This window comes from Tiliqua scincoides, chromosome 5, assembly GCF_035046505.1.
Source record: "Tiliqua scincoides isolate rTilSci1 chromosome 5, rTilSci1.hap2, whole genome shotgun sequence".
NCBI lineage: Eukaryota > Metazoa > Chordata > Lepidosauria > Squamata > Scincidae > Tiliqua > Tiliqua scincoides.
Window position 1 is genome coordinate 67,815,733 of NC_089825.1, and position 18,797 is coordinate 67,834,529.

The window sequence follows — 18,797 nt, forward strand, 5'->3', positions numbered from 1 at the left end:
AGCTCTTCCTGCATGTGGAATGAGGATTTGTACTAATATAAGGCATCCTTCCACAAGCAAAAAGAGTTTTTGTGTAAGCAGAACTTTCCTTCCATGAGTGGAAGTAGCTTTCAATAATGAAGCAACCTGACAGGTAAGTTCCTCACTTCCTCCTCCAGCTCCAGAGCATAGAAGGAAGCGTGGGGGGATGGGGGTACTTGATGGAGGCAACCACAATTGTGGCTTGGAGACCAAGACCAGCCAACAACTGTAGAATGCTGTGTGATTCAGTGTTGATTACTGGTATTTCTTACCTGGCTGTGGTTCTTCATATATCACTCGATCACCTACGAAGACATCAATAATTATGTTTTCATACTAATAATATAGTAAAACAAGACCATTTCTCCTGAAGGAATGCTGATATTCTGAAGCTTTCCTCTAGGTGTCAGGATCTTGACAACATTCTGCACTTTGTTGAAACTGGTAGCTTAATCTTACTCAATAATCTAGCCATTGCGCAACTACCAGGTAATACCCCAAGCAGATGAACAACAATCTCTCTCATCACAATGCAATTCATCTCCAATTCAGAATAAGTGAAAATGATAAAATATGTATGTTTATTATTTTACCTTTTTCAAAGCTTTAAAGAAAGTAGTTATGTGCATAAAGTTCAGCTATACCTTCCATTAATGCTGCTTCCTTTAGCACTGTTTCAGTATAGCACACTTCATCCTGGATGTGACTGATAGTTACTGTAGCCAAAGAGGGCAGGGCATTCTGGGTATCATAGGGCCAATCCTTCCTGCTTTACTGGTAATGATGTTTCCCATAGTGATATTTCATGCAACACTTGACATTCGGGGAATGTATCCCCAAACTATTGGTGGTATTGCTGTATTCCTGTTCTGTTAAATTTGTGTATTAATTTGCTATATGAAAACACTGACCAAGATTCAAACTCAATACTACAGCAACCATTTTCTGAGCAACTCCAACAAATTACAACTGCCAATCAGAGCTATCAGGCAGAAATACTTCCAAAGTCTGCAACTTAAGAACTGGCCCTAAGTGTGATCCTAAGCACTTACTTGGAAGTGATAGTGAAAACAATGGCATTTTCTCCCAAACAAGTCATGGTTAAGAGTCAATTCAGAAATTTCACTCAACCCAGGCTGCTGTCAAGCAGCTGAACTAATGTGAAAGGACATGATTTGGAGGAGAGAAGCAGTATGCAAACGGACCATAATCCTTCCCATACCCACTACTTCTTCCCAATAGCCCACCACTTTACCAGGATATTTGCTGTGGGTAAGGGAAGAGGTAAGTGCCTCTCTTACTACTTCCTCTCCTCTCTTTTCAGCAATAGCCCAAATTCCTCAATTCAACTCTGGTGCTGCTAAGTTCAGCTTTTCAGTATATAAAGAATCTAACCATTGTTGTGATATGAACATAAGGCTGCTCACTCTATTGAGGATGACGTTATTAGCTTCATAATTGTTCTTCAAAGGCCAGAAATAGTTTCAATTTCATGATGTTTAATCAGTTTATAAAGACTAGCAGAAATACGAAACAGTTTAAATAATGTAACTATTGTCAAGCTAGAACCAGAGTCACATGAAAAGAAAAAAAGATGATGTATACTTACGTTGTGCCTTCAGGGCTCGCTCTTTCTAAAGAAAGGTGCAATTGTTCCCAAAATAAAAGAAGAGAATCATTAATGAAATCTCTTTTTAAAAAGAGATTTTTAAGTTGAGTGTAGCTTTTGCAAACAAATGGTAATGAAGGCTAACTTTCCAATAAAAGAAAAAAAAGTACTGCCTTCATGATTTTCTGCAAAAGCTAGGAAGTGCTGCAAAAGGAATTCTGACTCCAAGGAATATCACATGGTGAACCAAAATTTTAGCTTGGTAGTACTCAAACAGTGATTCAATCTTGCAAGTGTCATGGCCTGGCAGACAGATTTAAGGGATGGCATATACAAAATCTTGATTTTTGCACCATTACAGCTTCTAGAATCCTCAGAGCTGGAATCTCCTTAAAACCAAGATTTTGGGCCATTTGCTAAAATCCAATGGATAAAAAACTTTCCTAAAATTTCTGAAAAAGCCATCAGATGTGAAAACCTGAATTAAATAAGAAAGATTTAGGAAAAAATGGAAAATTAGAAAAGGAATGGAAGTCTCCCGTCTGTATGTTCGCCACAAAAGCTAACCCATGGGTCACAACAAGACCATGTTGTCCTGTTGTGACCAAGAAACAGGGAAAAAAACCTGTTTCTCAGTACTGGTCACAACAGGACAACAAGGACAGGGTAACCTGTCTCTTGCATTTTTTCTCCCAAACACAAGTTTCTACAATTCACCGTTACAACACCTTGAACAGATCAAACTGAGAAAGAAGGCAATTCAAACACCTTGAACAGATCAAACTGAGAAAGAAGGCTTGAATGGTTCACGTTTGAACTATTCAGTGCCAAGAAGATCCAGCTATGATCAAGACAATAACTTCTAACTACACATCGAGCTACCAGCCAAAGATAAACAGAGCAATGAACATGATTTGCTTATTCACGACAGGACACTTCTGTAAGAATATGGGATACTAGCTTTAAGAACAAATATGCATCCTATGCAGTTAGGATGCAAAACAAGACATGCATGGTTTTATTTCTGTCTAGGTGCGTGCCCCACTCCCCTTCCCAGAAACCAGATTATCTTCCGCAAATCAGATACCTTGGTATCTGCAAAGGTTCCATTTCAGAACCCCCCATGGATACTGAAGTCCATGGATATTGGGGTCGCCATTTAAATACCTGTAAAGAAGGGGATAAGGGAGACAATTGTGTTCTTTACCTTCATGTGGTCAAACTATTAGGTTTCCAAGCTGCTGGGGGCTAAAAATATCACTAATGACCCACTTTGGGGTCTACAGAGGTTCCTACCTTCTCCCATGATTGCCCAGAATGCAACGGTACAGCTCTATACAGCATTCAGCCACTAGATGGGACTGAATTGCACTAGCAGTGTAACGGAATTACATTCAGACCCACCTAGTGGCTGAATATTGTATAGTGCTATACTGATGCATTTTGGGGCAACCATGAGAGAATATAGGAACCTCCATAGACCCAGAAGTGGATCATTAATGCTATTTTTAGCCCCCAGAAGCTTGGAAACCTCACAGTTTGACTAAACAGTAAGAAACACTTTTTTTTCTTCTTTACAGGCATTTAAATGGCGGCCCAGGTACCCAGGGTGAGCTAAATTTGTGGCTACTGAGGTTGCACTGTACAAATATTATGAATGAGCAAAATTTTACTGAACTGTTAGCAACTACTAAGTTTTCTTTGGATTATTAAGCTCTTTTAATAACATTATGCTATTCTTCTGCCATATATTATGACCTCTGGTCACACAAAAATAATACATTACTACACTAACGCATGTTTATAACCTGCGATTAAACAGAGACTAGAACACAGAAATTCTAACAAACGGAGCTTCCAATAGGACTGGCAAAGGCAGGAACAAAAGGAAAGTCAAATGAAACGGGGTTTGTTTACAAGGAAGACTTTAGCAGCAGTATTTCTCTTAAGTAATAATAATAATAATAATAACTTTATTTTTACCCCGCCTTTCTCCCCGAAGGGACTCAAGGTGGCTTACAACATATTAAAAACAATTTAAAAACAAATAAAAACATATTAACACATCATAAAAAAACAGCAGTCAGAGCAAAAAAAATTGGTAAAAAGAGCATAGAGCAGCAGCAAGTCATAAAAGAATCAGGCCTGTAAAAAATATTAAAAGATGTTAAAAAGATGTTAAAAGGCCGAGAACTCAGAAGGCCTGTTTAAACAGAAGGGTCTTCAGGCCTTGCCGAAAGGTCTCAAGAGAGGGAGTCATTCTTAAGTCAAGCGGAAGGGAGTTCCATAGCGTTGGTGCCACTACTGAGAAGGCCCTATTTCTTGCAGCCGCCCCATGTACCTCCCTAGGCGGCAGCACTTGTAAAAAGGCCTTCTCTGATGACCTGAGAGGGCGAGCCGGATTGTACGGGAGTAGGCGATCTCTAAGATACCCTGGTCCAGAGCAGTATAGGGCTTTAAAGGTCAATACCAGCACCTTGAATTGGGCCCGGAAATGAATGGGCAGCCAGTGCAGCCGCTGGAGAAGCGGACTGACAGAGTCGAACCGCCTACCTCCAGTAACCACGCGGGCCGCCGCATTCTGCACTAGTTGCAGTTTCCGAACCGTCTTCAAGGGCAGCCCCACATAGAGCGCGTTACAGTAATCTAATCTCGATGTCACCGAGGCATTGGATCACCGTGGCCAGGTCTGCACGATCCAAGTACGGCCGCAGCTGGCACACCAGCCGAAGCTGAGCTAAGGCCCCCCTTGCCACAGCCACCACCTGGGAATCCAGGAGCAGCTGCGAGTCCAGGTGGACCCCCAAGCTGCGGACCTGCTCCTTCAGAGGGAGTGCAACCCCATTCAGCGCAAGCCGATAGTCCAGCACCTGCATCAAGGATTTCCGAACCAGGAGAGCCTCTGTCTTATCCGGACAGAGTAATTCAACAATGCGATCCAACAGTGCAACAACTCAGATAATCAGCTCTTCCACCTTCACATGCAGAATGGCCAGGTGTTGGCCTTATAAGTTCTTTTGGGCTGTCCAATTTTGCCCTCTTTCAGTCAGCCCTCTGGGAGGGAAATTCAAAATCAAATTGCCTTCACACCTTTTTTCAAACTTCAGGTTTTGAAGAGAAACTTACAGCTGGATTGCTGACCAATCTTTAACCTTACCCATGCCACCACCAGTTTTATTAAACTGTAGAATTCTATGCACTTCTCTGGAGTGACGTCAGCATGTATCTTTAAGTAGATATTCAGGACAATGCATCCACAACAAAATTATCTTTTCCAGGAATGTGCACAGTGACAATATAAGTCTTGTAAACTCAAACTCCATCATAGGGGCTTTAAGTTTTCATCCTTGGTGTAAGCTAGTCATTGCAAAGACAAACGATTTGTGCACAGCCTGAACTGCAACCTCCATAGTTAAGCAGTTTTTAGGGCAAACAAAACGGCCTCACATTTTCTTCTATCACTGCCCAATGCAGTTCCCTTGGTGATACTTTCTTGCTCACACACAACACGGACTGAGTGAGTCCATCAGACTTCTCTTGCAGCAGAACTACTTCAATTTTCCCATCGGAAGCACCAGTGCCCACAATGAAAGGTTTGCCAAGTCTGGGTCCTGCAACACTGTTCTGGTGCTTACTTCAAACACTTTCTGACGCTATTCTGTCCAGGTCAGACAGGTGGGCTTGTAGTGTTTAAGGTCTGTCAACAGGGCTGCAATCTTGCTGCAGTGAGAAATCAACTGTTCATAATAAACTGTGAAGCCCAAAAATATTCAAATTTGTCTTTTGTCGGAGGCACTGACCAATTGCCTTGCAGGAGTCACATTGCCTTCTCCCATTTCATGCTATAAATTTTACTATTTCCTGTTCGACACTTATTTTCCTTGATCATGAGACCAGCACTTTTTGTGTGTTGTAAAACACTCTGTACATGCTCAAGGTGTGCCTACCAGCCATCAGAAAAACTGCTGTATCATTAATAAATGGTAATTTGAATCATACAATTCACAAACCTCTTGCAAATGGCCAAAGTCCCACAGAGCCCAAAACAGCACTTCGCATTGTCTGGGACTGAATGGAGGTTTCTCCCATCTTTGCTTTGGTCTGGTGTTTGAAGAAACCTTGTGGTGTACCATCTCCAGATGCAATGCAATTGTCAGCAAAAGCTGCTGCTGCAGTTCCTAGCACTATATCCAACAGTCTTCTTTGGATATTTGTAGGGATTCTCTATAAAAAACTGTTCTAGTTGCAACACATTTCTCAAGTCTTCTTTGGTCCTTATTCCCGTGCCTTCAATCCATAACTGGATTTCCAATGCACAAGCAACTGTGCATAAGAAATTTGAAGCTTTTAAAAAAATTAAACCCCTGAATTTAATCCTTACTTCTGATTAGGAGTACGAGATAGTCTCTCATGAACCTTCAGCTTGGAGCCCTCAAAGTCTCCCTTTTCCTCTGCCATCAGGTCAATAACAGCCACCGCCAAAATGCCCAAAACTTGATCCTGGTGTATATCAGCCACTCTACCTGGGGAATTTTGAAACATGCAGGAGGACAGTTACAGCCCTCCTGTAGTTCACAAAACCAAGTTGTATAATGTCTTGTTCAAGAGTACAGAGGCTACATGGTAAAGATTCTCAAACACTCTAACAGCACAATCCTATGCATGCCTACTCAGAAGTAAGTCCCATTGTGTCCAATTGCATTTACTCCCAAGAAAGTGTGTATAGGATTGCTGCCTGTGAAGAATACAATTGCATCTTCCCGAATATCTCTAGCATAGAGAGGAAAACAAAAAGTAACTAATAGATCAAAGCTTGTTTGTTTGTTTAAGAAACATAATGAAGAGAAGAGAAAAATTGCATAAGTCTGCAGCATGAAAGGAAAGGACCTAAAGGACCTAAAAAATGCACAGAGGCTGAAGAGAGGCATAGTAATTTGGCAAGTCTGAAAAATCCACACAGAAGTTTTAGACATCCTTTTGTAAGTAACCCCCACCCCTGTATCCACAGACTCAGTTTCTGCAGTCACAAATTCATGCCGTCATACTTATGATTCATTTGTCATTGTTTGCAACCCTCCAGTTGCTGTCCGCTTCCTCTTGCTGTTTGCTTCTTGTTCGTGTTGCACTCATGACTCATCTCGCAGGGCAAATGCTAACAGGAAGCAGGTTGGAGGTTTAAAACTGTTCCGTTTTATCATTCATTTACATGAGTACTTGACTGATCAATTTGCAGACACACCTGAGACTTCTGTTCATATTGCATGCAAAATGCTACACTACACAAATTAAAGACAGATGTTGCAATCCACCGGTCATTCTTCCAAAGCATTCCCATTTGTTTCAAAGGAACAATATGATTCAATATGCAATTCAGTATGCAATTCAAAGCAAGATTCTCTCCATGAAGCCTGAGTTGTAGATTATCCATTTTCTTCTAATACTTTCAACCTTAAGCCAGAAACACAGTAATTTCAACATTGATGAGCTTGAGCAGGTTCAGAAGAGAACAAAAAAAAATGAAGGAGGGCCTGGACAAGGAACAGGACCAAGTCTGACAAGGAACAGTTTCAAAAGCTTGATAGTTTTAGCTAAAGAAGATTAAGGAGAGACATGATATGTTTCTTCTAATATCTGGACTGCCATGCAGAAGAAGGGGAGAACATGCTCTCTGTAGGTTCAGAAGGCAAGACTAAAACTAAAGGGTTGAGAACACAGGGAAGTAGACAAGAGGAAGAATCTCTCAACAGTAAGAGCTGGTCAGCACTGAAAAAAGCCTGCCTCATACAGTTGTGGGCTCTGCCTCATTGGAAGTTTTCAAACAGAAGCTGGTTGGCTACATGTCATAGATGTTGTAGCAGTTGTCAGCACTGAAGCCCATACTGAACTAGATGACTTTAAAATTGCCCCCCCCCCAACTCTATGTTCTATGATTCTATAGGTATTTATGTTAAGCAATTTACTTTAGGGCTTAACAGCAATATACCCATTTTAGATCAATGTTCTTCAATCTTGGGGTTGTGACCCCAATGGGGTCGCAAAACCACATTTGTGGAGTCGTGGTAAGTATGGGGAACAAAAATGGCCGCCAATGCTAAAGTCATGTTGAGGTGACACGGTGCAGTATGGGGGCAAAGGGCTGCATACAGGCCAGCATTCCACATGTGAAAGTATTTACACACTGCTTGCATACATAGGATTGTTGCTGAGTCCTGCTCACTGTTAGACTTTGCTGTCTGCTGTATGTCATTCTACATACAGCTCTGTTACTCTGCAGGAGCCTGTCCAGCACTGATATAGAAGTCAAGGGCATGTATGAACCTGACAAGCAAAAATGGCTGTGCCAAGTTCAAAAAGAGCCTTCCCAACTGTAGCCTGTGAGTGCAGGGAGTGGGTGGCAATGGAGGCAGGGGGGTGGGCAGATTGCGTCCCAGGAGAGGGAGCAGAATCAATGGTGGTCCCCACCCTATTTTAGTTCAGAAGTTCCCAAACTCTCTAGGACAGTGGTTCTCAAACTTCCCCGAAGATTTACTCCTGGGGAAAACCTTTGTGGGGGAGGGGGCCAGGGCAGCGAGGTGATTCCCAGTATTGCGTCACTAACGGGGTGAAAGGGGGGTGCTCTTCAATGCTTAGAATGTTGAAAAAAGTGGGCGCAAGGGGTGGCTGTGGCCGAGAGGCAGAAGGGAGTTTGTCTGAGGAGGTGGCGGCACATGCGAGCCTTCAACCATGGGTGATTTTTTCAACCATTTTTTCCAATTTATTTGGTGTTCAGGACATGAGAATTTTAATCTTGGGATTAGATGGAGCAAGGAAGACAACAATTCTCTACAGGTTACAAGTTGGAGAAGTGGTGATGACCATTCCTACAACTGGTTTCAATGTTGAGACAGTAACCTATAAGAATCTGGGATTCTTATAGGGAAAACTGGGAAACCTTCAAGTCTGGGATCTGGGAGGACAGACAAGCATCAGGTCATATTAACAATGTTACTGTTCCAATATAGATGCAGTTATCTACGTTGAAGACCAGTGTGTTAGATGAAGATGAATTACCTTTTTATGCTTTATTCCAGCGAAGTGTGTCTGGAGTGTAATACTACTCATACATGGAACTTTACAAAGCTAAAGAAAATTCAAATAAGTTTTCAGTTATAAAATTCTATTTTACTCATCTCTGTGAGAATGACAGCTATGAAATTAGACACAAACATATTAAGCCCACATATTATCAAACTGTAGGTTTGTAACTATTTGGAAAGATAGGCAATATTACCAACATTTCCTTACACCAGACCATACTAACAGCCAGCAAACAATATATAACAAGAGATGCCAAGAAAAAAAAAACTTTATGGCAATACCTCCCAAAGCACTACTTCCTTTAACACTGTTTTGTTACAGTGCTCTTCATCCTGCATGCAACTGACAGCTCAATAGGAATAGTATATTTTGGCAAGCACAGACCGAAGGTAAGCCGGTGGTGGGGGTGGGCGGAACGGGACAAGGATCATGGGCTCTGGGAGGCAGGACAGGCGGAGGGTGGATAGCATTGGTGGCAACTACTCTATCTATAGCCTTTTCTCCCATCGGCCTCCATGTGCCCCCTTGGCTTTACTTGGACTTGCAAAGAGCTGAAGCAGATCTGAGCAGACCCATAGGGGACCATGGCACAGGTAAGTAAGGTTATATTAGTTGATGCCAGTTTTCCACCTTACTTTAACAATTTTATTTTAACCCCATCCACACTACTGCCTTCCCCCAGGGTGTAGCAGCACCAGCATGGGCTCTGCTTTCCCTCCAGACAAGCAGGGACTATACCAAGACAGAGAGATAAATAAAATAACCTGTAATATTTCTGTTTATTAACTGTTCTATGCCAATAAAGATTCTACTACTACTAGATTCAAAGTAGGATGCATAGGGCTGATATTGTAGGATGGGCCTTGTAGGATGCATAGGGCTGATACTGCAACACAGGTCCACCGCTGTCATAGTGATCATGACATCTTGAGCTGTAACTATGCCAGGGGCCTTAGCATGGGCACTGAAGCCCTCCACACCACAAAGCCGAGGGCTTCCAGAGCTGAAATGACTGGGGACAGCATAGTGGGCAGTACACCAGCAAAATCTTAATCCTGACTTGCCAACTCAGCACCAGGAACAGAATCTCAAAGCTTGGTGACTGCTTGAGCTAACATCTGAAAAGAGAGATGAGACCACAATCTCTTCCTCCCCATCCCTGAAACCATGGCTGTAGCAATACTTAACAGAACAAAGCTGGGAGAGAGAAAACTCATTTGCTTTCTGCAGGAAGGTTGCCATTATGCATGCACTTCAAGGATACAGCAAGAGCATTATAAGGTAACAATGCTATAAAACAGGGCTGCTCAAACCCCAGCCCCTGGACTACTTGCGGCCCGCAGAGGGTCCCAATCCGGCTCCCCAGGGAGCCCCCCATCTCCATCCCCCCATCTCCATCCCCATCAGGGAGCCCCCCCATCCCCCATCTCGGCCTGCTGGAGACCCACCAGAGCCCTCGCTGCCCCGATGCGACTGCTCTTCGCAGCGACAGTGAAGAAAAGGCTAAGCACTCACAGGAAAACAGGAGCCCTGCCCATCCGCAACCCTCCCACGAGGTTGGGGAGGCTGCAGCTGAGTGCAGGTGTCAGATGGGGGTGAGAAGTCCTGGGTCTGTTTGTCTTGCTTGAGTTTGGCTTGGGGGGGGGGCAGCCACTGAGGAGGGAGGGAAAACTGTGAGTCTATTTGTGCTGCTTGCGTATGCTGGGGGGCGGGTGCTGCAAGGGAGAAATCGCGGGATGTCTGAATGCCACTGGAGAGCATGTCTATTCAGCAGTAAATCCCATCAGACTCAGTGTGGTTTACTCCCAGGAAAGTGTGGATCTGATTGGACTGTGAGTGTGCTGGGGGGGTTGGCACTGCAGGAGAGAAGTCCCAGGGATGTTTGAATGCAGCTGGAGGGCATGTCTACTCAGCACTAAGTCCTATAGAGTCAGTGGGGCTTACGCCCAGGAAAGTGCGGATCCCACTGGGCTGTGAGAGCTCGGTGTTGAAAGAGGGTGCTGCAGGGAAGAACTCATGGGATGCTTGAATGGGGAAGAAACATACTGCTTTTGCTTGTTGAGGATGTTGGCAGAGAGGGAGGAAGGTGGGTGGGGGTCCGTTTGTGAATGGGGAAATACACATAGCTCTCTGCCTGCTTCTAAGTTTGTTTGGTGCTGGGTGCAGGCTGCGGAAGGGACTGAGAGAGGGGGACAAACAGTTCCCTTCTCTGTGTGAATAAGGAGAAACAAACTGTCCTGAGGGGGCAGGTGCCCACCAGCTCCCTGACTGTGTTCCTTTGCTGCTGCTTGTTGCAAGGATTGGGGGCGGGGGGGGAGAGTGAGAGTAAAAACATGCTCCTGCATGGGGGGGGAAGGAGCCCACTCTGACTCCTCTTAAGTTTGTTCTGTACTTTTCCCTAGGAAGAGGTGTGTTATGTGTCAGGAATTATTTTAACAACCCCCCTTTTTTGGATCTCACGTGTATTACAAAAAAACTCAGTAAAATTCATTCTTCCATATAAGTTCCATCTCTAATATATTCATTTTTGTAAATTTATTCAAATTTGAAATGTAAATTTCCCCTGGCCACTGACACAGTGTCAGAGAGATGATGTGGCCCTCCTGCCAAAAAGTTCGGACACCCCTGTTATAAAATAATAATACGAGAAAAATCTCCAAAAGATCTGTTTACCTCACAATAAAATATCTTGGATGGGGGTTTCTCCTCTGTTGTAAGGTCTGATGTGGACTCTTCTTCACTCTGCATGCTCATTTTGCAAAAAGATTATTCACAGAACTTGATGAAAAAGATGAACTCAAGCTCCAATCTGTTAAAAGAGAAATGTTAAGTACTTTTTAAGTGAGAATATCTTGTTATTTATATATCATTGACATACATAGCAGTTTACAGAATAACACAAGAAACATGCAGATGTTTATTATCTATAAATAAAATGTTTATTATCTATATTTTTAGAGTGAGAGAAAGGAAAAAGGTTGGAAAGGAAAATGCACTGATGGAGCTATATGTACTTCAGGGTGAGAAATAAAGCATTCACAAAAATGGTGTGTTCTGAAGGAATCTGAAAAAGGAAGAATCTGAAGAGGGATACTCTGTATATGTGCTGGAATGGAATCCCAAGTATATGAGATAGCAAAAGAGTATAGGTGCAGTCCTTTATGAGAGCAGGAAACATTCAGACTGATTGAGTTGGGAAATGCCATAGGCCAGTGGGCTTTCTTGTCATATGTTTTCATAAAGAAATAATCAAGTAAGCTGAATGTAGTTCCAGATTTAAGACTATATCTTACTCAGTTGAACCTGATTTCAAAGAACTATTGCCTCAAAACAAGCTCAAGAATCACACTGAATATTTGTGTTTTATAAAATATTTGTTGTACATTTTATAAGCTATTTCATTGCTTTTTAATCCTATTATTGGATCATTTATTGACAATTACAAGTTAAGTGTGAAATATCAGCAACTATGGCTGCAATCCTAACCACACTTTCCTGAGTAAGCCCCACTGAACAAAATAGGACTTACTTCTGAGTAGACCTGGTTAGGATTGTACATAATTACAAATATTTTGCTAGTATGAGGGGTACAATTTATGGAAATCAGCTGCCAAGGGGTGCACAAGTGAAAAAAGGTTGGGAACCACTGGCATAGGCCATGATAGAATTGAGTATGGACAGAGAAAAAGAGCGATGGAGAAAGTTATGAGTCACTAGTCCAGTTCCAAGTGACAAGAAAGGTTAGCAATCTTGTCAGCAGTTTTTCCACAAGGAGAGGCAATTGCTGGGACATCAAAAAAGGCTGTGGAAATCAGTTGCGGACCTTCCATTATGTCCGATGGGGCAAATGTCCGGAGCACAAGCCTCTAGGAGGCTCCTGACAGGGTTGGAAACTGTGCTTCTGGTTTCCCAGAAGCACAGTTTATAGCATTGGGAAAGCCTCAAGGAGTTTCCCTGATGCAGGCATGGATCGTGGGAGGCTGTGAGCCTCAGGTGAGTGGGGAGGGCGGATTTCTGCATGGAAATTCTGGGGTAGTGCCATTGCAGACCTTTGCCCAGCAGCGCAGGGCTGGGGAGGTCTGCCACTGGTGCTAATACAAGTGCTTATTATTCAGGATGATTAAGTGGTCCTATGACAGTGGAGCATATCTGGGTATAAGCCATTTCCAAAAGCCCAAAACAATACAGTTGGAACTAGGGACATGTGGTGCGTGGAGAGGCAGGTGAGGCAGAGCCTCCTCACCGGAGTCCTTCAAAAAGCACTGCCACAGTATGAGACACCCCAAATCCATGTGCTCTTTACTCCCTCCCTTCTCTTTGGGTTGTGGGTGCCTAGGTGCTCCACAAGTGGAATGTGGGTGCTTGAGTGCTTCCCACGGTGGCGGCGCTTTCCAAAGGACCACAGTGGGGAGGCCCTGCCTCACCTGCCTCCCCAAGTGGTGCTTTCCAAGACTCCAGTGGGGAGGCTCTGCCTCACCTGCCTCCCCAGGCGGTGCTTTCCGAAAGACTCCAGTGGGGAGGCTCTACCTCACCTGCCTCCCACCCACCACGCGTCCCTGGTGGGAACCCATCCCAACCACAGCAACCAAGCGCACAGGACTCCAGCGGTGGCAGGGCTCAGCCCAAGCAGCCTTCTCAGTGCCGGGTCCTTCGACGAAAGGGGCGCCAGTGTCTCGGACACTGAGCGGGGCACCGCCACACGCCAACCCTCGACGGCCGTGAGGGGCGAAGGCGTCGTCGGGGGCTTGTGCGGGGCGCCTCCTCCCGCGACGCCGCTGCTCAGTCACGGCGCTTTCAAGGCCCCCTCCCCGGGGAGGCAAAGCCACCCGCTCCCCTCCATCCCACGGAATTAAGCCGCGAATACCCCCGCGGAGTCCGCCGCCGCGTCCAGGCCTGCTGAGGGGCACAAGCGCTGCTCGCTCACGGAACAAACAGCCACAACCAGCCCAGTAGCGTCACCCGCGCCAGTCCCGGCAAGCTCCGGCGAGGCAGCCAATCGCGCAGTCGGAGACATAGAACAAGCCGGCCAATCAGGCACGCGAAGAGAAAGCGGGGCCTTGAGAGGAAGGCGGGAGCAGGAGGAGGTGGGGAGAGCTTTCAGCTGGAGCTCGCGCTCTTAGCTGCAGTCCTATGCCTGACTGCTCAGGAGTAAGTCCTATTAGAGACAGTGGGGCTAACCCCCAGGAAAGTGTGCATAGGATTGCCGCCTTATAGCCCACTCCTAGGCGTGTCTACTCAGGAGTCAATGGGGTTTACTAGGTCCTACTCATCAGAGTCAATGGGACTTACTCCCAGGAAAGTGTGCATAGGATTGGCCTGTCAGTTTGCTCTGAACCTGGTTCAGTGCTCTGCGTGTCTACTGAGAACACAGTCCCATTTTGTCCACTGGGCTCAGGCCCAGGATGGCAGACCGTGAAGGCAGGTCCCCCTTCCTTTATTAACCCCTTCAAGCTTGCTCACTGGGATTTCGCTTACTCCTATAGGTAAGGGAGCATTGCCTTGCTTCAACTGGTTTTATACTGTACTCCAGAGCTTTGGTTCTCTCCTACCTGGGGTAAAGTTCCCACCCTTCTGAGAATGGCTTAGAGCAGTGGTTCTCAAACTGTGGGTCAGGACCCACTAGGTGGGTTGCAAGCCAATTCCAGGCAGGTCCCCATTCATTTCAATATTTTTAATATATTTGACTTGAGATGGGATGTGACATGGGATGTGACTGCATCTGGGGAAATGTTACAAATCTGTACTTTTAACAGGCTATTCGGTATATGCTATTTAACATCTACATGAAACTAATGGGAGAGGTCATCTCTGCTGGGAGAGGAGGGGTTTGGAGTGGGGTGCCATCAATATGCTGATGACACCCAGCTCTATCCTTTCCTCCAGACTCCAGGGTGGCGGTTGAGGGCCTGGAGTGCTGTCTGGAGGCAGTGAGGATCTGGATGGGGGCTAACAAGCTGAAATTAAATCTGGATAAGACAGAGGCTCTCCTGGTTCGGAAACCCGCGATGCAGGTGCTGGAGTATCGGCTTGCACTGAATGGGTTTGCACTCCCCCTGAAGGAGCAGGCCTGCAGCTTGGGGGTCCACCTGGACTCGCAGCTGCTCCTGGATTCCCAGGTGGTGGCTGTGGCCAGGGAGGCCTTTGCTCAGCTTCTGCTGGTGTGCCAGCTGCGGCCGTACTTGGATCATGCAGACCTGGCCACGGTGATCCATGCCACGGTGACATTGAGGCTAGATTATTGTAACGTGCTCTATGTGGGGCTGCCCTTGAAGACGGCTCGGAAACTGCAACTAGTGCAGAATGTGGCGGCCCGTGTGGTTACTGGAGGTAGGCGGTTTGACTCTGTCAGTCTGCTTCTCCAGGAGCTGCACTGGCTGCCCATTTGTTTCCGGGCCCAATTCAAGGTGCTGGTTTTGACCTTTAAAGCCCTATACTGCTTTGGGCCAGGGTATCTTAGAGATTGCCTACTCCCATACAATCCGGCTCGTCCTCTTAGGTCATCAGAGAAGGACTTTTTACAAGTGCCACTGTCTAGGGAGGTACGTGGGGCGGCAGCAAGAAATAGGGCCTTCTCAGTAGTGACACCAACGCTATGGAATTCCCTTCCCCTTGACTTAAGATCGGCTCCCTCTCTTGCAACTTTCCTGCGAGGCCTGAAGACCCTTCTGTTTAGACAAGCCTTCTGAGTTCCTGGCCTTTTTAACATCTTTTTAACATCTCTTAACATTTTTTAACATCTGCTCACAGGCCTGATCCTTTTCTAATTTGCTGCCCTATGCTCTTACCTGATTAGTTTTTATCTGACAACTGTTTTTATGATATGTTACGTTTTTATCTGCTTTTAAATTATGTTTTTAACTTGTTTTAACCTTGTTTTGTAACCCGCCTTGAGTCCCTTCGGGGAGAAAGGTGGGGTAAAAATAAAGTATAATAATAATAATAATAATAATAATAATAACATGCTTTTAACAATGATAGCCAATGGGACTTACTCCTGGGTAAGTGTGGGTAGAATTGCATCCTAGGATTGTTAAAAATGTTCCTGCTTGATGATGTCACTTCCAGTCATGAAATAACCTCCTGTGGGTCTTGACAGATTCTCATTCTGAAAAGTGGGTCCTGGTGCTTGAAGTTTGAGAACCACTAGTCTCTTGTAACTAGACCATTGTTTCTCAAACTGTGGGCCGGGACCCACTAGGTGGGTCGTGAGCGAATTTCAAGTGGGTCCCCATTCACTTCATTATTTTATTTTTAATATATTAGACTTGATGCTACTATGGTATGTGACTGCATTTGGGGAAATGTTGGAGATCTGTACTTTTAACAAGCTACTATGTATATTTTTTTAACAATGATAGTAAATAGGACTTACTCCTCGGTAAGTGTGGGTAGGATTCAGCCTAGGATTGTTAAAAATTTTCCTGCTTGATACTGTCACTTCTGGTCATGACATCACTTCTGGTGGGTCTTGACAAAATTCTCATTCTAAAAAGTGAGTCCTGGTGCTAAATGTGTGAGAACCATTGAACTAGAAGCTTCCGAATAATATGGGGCACAGAACTGGCTTGAACATTAGCCGCAATCTTTTCCTTTTCTTGATTGAAGTATCAGTATAACATTTTCACATATTTTTAGCCAGAGTGATGCAGCATATGACATTAAAAAAAACAACACACCACTTTATGTCATGTCATCTCAAGGAAAAATCTCTTGAAAGCAAGGACTGGCTGTATACAAAGAAGCTTGTGGGTAGGCAAATGTTGAACATTGCATCAAAATGAGACATTTATTGATTCCTTGGATCCACTTAGGCACTGCCAGCCCAACCATGACATGAAATGAAGCAGATTGCATCAGATTGTGAGGGGTCTGAGAGGGTGGCAGTTTGGGGCAAAAGATTTGTGCCCAATATTAATGAAATCCCAGCAAAAAAAATGTTTCTCAATGGTTCACAATTTTGTCACAAAGCCACCCAGGGCTCACCCATCCATGATGTAAATCAGGGGTGCCCAAACCCCGGCCCTGGGGCCACTTGCGGCCCACAGGGAGCCCCCAGTCTTCAATGAGCCTCTGGCCCTCCAGAGATTTGCTGGAGCCCACACTGGCCTGATGCAGCTGCTCTCAGCGTGAGGGTGACTGTTTGACCTCTTGCATGACCTGTGGGCTCCCTCCACTACTTGCTGTTTCACATCTGTGATGCAGTAGCAGCAGCAAAGGAAAGGCCAGCCTTGCTTTGTGCAAGGTCTTTTATAGGCCTTGAGCTATTGCAAGACCTTCATTCATTCATATAAGTTCATCTTTAATATATACATTTATGTAAATGTATGTACCTGGGAAGATCGTTTATGTAGCTGCAATTTAGGCGAAGTAGAATCATCCACACACATTATGTGCACTGTCCCAGATATCAAGTACTAAGGCAACAATTTCTCGCTCCATCCCAAAACAGGGCACTCTGAGAAAGATATAATTCAATTCCTTCTAGCAGGTGATGTACAACCCTCTCAGTCGCACTGTTCCTAAATTTGAGTATTCTGAATCGAGCCAAGCTTTCTGTACCAAGTAATCACTGAGTAGGCTACATTCTGGCAAGATCCGCAGAGTAACTGATTGTTTTCTGTCTTTTAAATAATTCATGTTTGTTTGTAAAATGTAATGTATGTTGTATCTGTGTGTACACATAGGTGTGCACATATATTTGTGTACTACTTAGGTTTATATTCTCTCTACGATTTCTGTACAGAGTCCTCACCTATCAAATGTCTATGCCTAATAAAAGTTTTGTTGACTGTTGACTGTAAATGTATGTAAATTTATTCAAATTTTAAATGTAAATTAATTCTTTTTTCCCCCGGCCCCCGACACAATGTCGGAGAGATGATGTGGCCCTCCTGCCAAAAACTTTGGACACCCCTGATGTAAATGATGCAGCTAGTGTTGAGCGGTGGGTTGCAGGGGGAGTGGCAGACTTGGGAGCAGAGGTATTGGGTGAAATATTCACAGTGAAACTGAGTTGTACAAAGCATTTTATACTGCAAAATAAAGGAAGCAAAGTAAATTGTCATGGCTGCTTAGGCAGGGAGTCATAAAACAAGATAGGAAAAGAAGCTAATGAGAAGGCTGAGAGAGCAAGCCCCACTTCTTTAAACTAGTAACTGAATAGGTAACTACTTCCCCTAGTGATGGGGATGAATGCTTATACACATCCACAGTTGTGCAGATCTAGCTCACATGCTGCCATTGCTCTTTCAAGTCATACCCAGAAAGTTACCATTCTGCTCAAGTACTGTGCCGAACAACCTTCAATTCTTGTATAGTTATATGTTAGTATATGTATTTAATGGATTTTTGCCCTGCCTATGAGGACCCTCAAGGTGACTTACAACCATCTAAAATACAATCAACAATAAATGAAACAGTAAAAAAAACCCAATGGATGCAAAACATCTTCTACCCCATATGGAAGTTCTTGATTCTTAAATCTGAAGGAGAATTATCATACTCCTGACAAGAGTGAACAGTACTGACAGAAACCAAAAAAGGAGACAATTCTTCCCCATCTTGGTTTATATACAGAATATTTATTAAGAAAAATGATGAATTTTACATTTTCAGGTAGCAGCAGAGTATAAATTTAAGAAATATTATCTAAAGTTGAAATTAGAGTGAGAAACCTTTGCCAAAAAGTCACTCAATAGTGCAATTGTTTTGTCAAATGGACAATGCATTAACTGCTAGTTTGATTATTTTTGTTTCCTTTTCACAAGTCAATTTCAAGATGTGAAACTTTTTAAAATTACACAATTTATTCCATTTAGCCTTAGCTCAATATATATTTTCAGGCCATTAAGAGCCCAATCCTGAGCTCAGCGAGCCAGAGGGCATTGTTGCAAACGTGCCTTAAGGCATGCTTACAAGGCTTACCACCCAGCTACTACCTGTGCTAGCCCAGCACTGGCTGGTGCTGGGCTAGTGCCAGGTGGGCGCCCAGCCTCCGCTGCTTGGTGGTCTCATGGACCGTTAAGCCACAGAGAGGAAAGCGGGGGTGGGGGGAGAGGCAAGGAGGAGGCGTGACGGGGAGGAGGGGGCT

General features: G+C 44.3%; 2 protein-coding genes across 5 annotated transcripts in view; both read right to left on the reverse strand.

Annotated features, from left to right (window-relative positions):
- Positions 1 to 13,647, reverse strand: part of LOC136651117 (uncharacterized) — a 37,329-nt gene extending 23,682 nt beyond the window's left edge. Inside the window, exons 1-5 of one of the 4 annotated variants that reach the window (XM_066627261.1) lie at positions 13,572 to 13,647; positions 11,381 to 11,516; positions 8,681 to 8,749; positions 1,631 to 1,655; positions 294 to 326 (exon numbers count right to left, since the gene is read on the reverse strand). In XM_066627261.1, coding sequence (XP_066483358.1) covers positions 294 to 326; positions 1,631 to 1,655; positions 8,681 to 8,749; positions 11,381 to 11,461 — 208 coding nt within the window. In that variant the 5' untranslated portion in view covers positions 11,462 to 11,516; positions 13,572 to 13,647. Of the gene's footprint in view, positions 1 to 293; positions 327 to 1,630; positions 1,656 to 8,680; positions 8,750 to 11,380; positions 11,517 to 13,184; positions 13,538 to 13,571 lie in introns of those variants that run through there. The other 3 variants (XM_066627263.1, XM_066627262.1, XM_066627264.1) reach the window with 3 other exon arrangements.
- The window catches only part of AHRR (aryl hydrocarbon receptor repressor), a 74,155-nt gene continuing 66,862 nt past the window's right edge, over positions 11,505 to 18,797 (reverse strand). The window contains exons 11-12 of the mRNA XM_066629195.1: positions 13,240 to 13,600; positions 11,505 to 11,516 (exon numbers count right to left, since the gene is read on the reverse strand). Of these exons, the coding sequence (XP_066485292.1) occupies positions 11,505 to 11,516; positions 13,240 to 13,600 (373 nt within the window). The remainder of the gene's footprint in view (positions 11,517 to 13,239; positions 13,601 to 18,797) is intronic.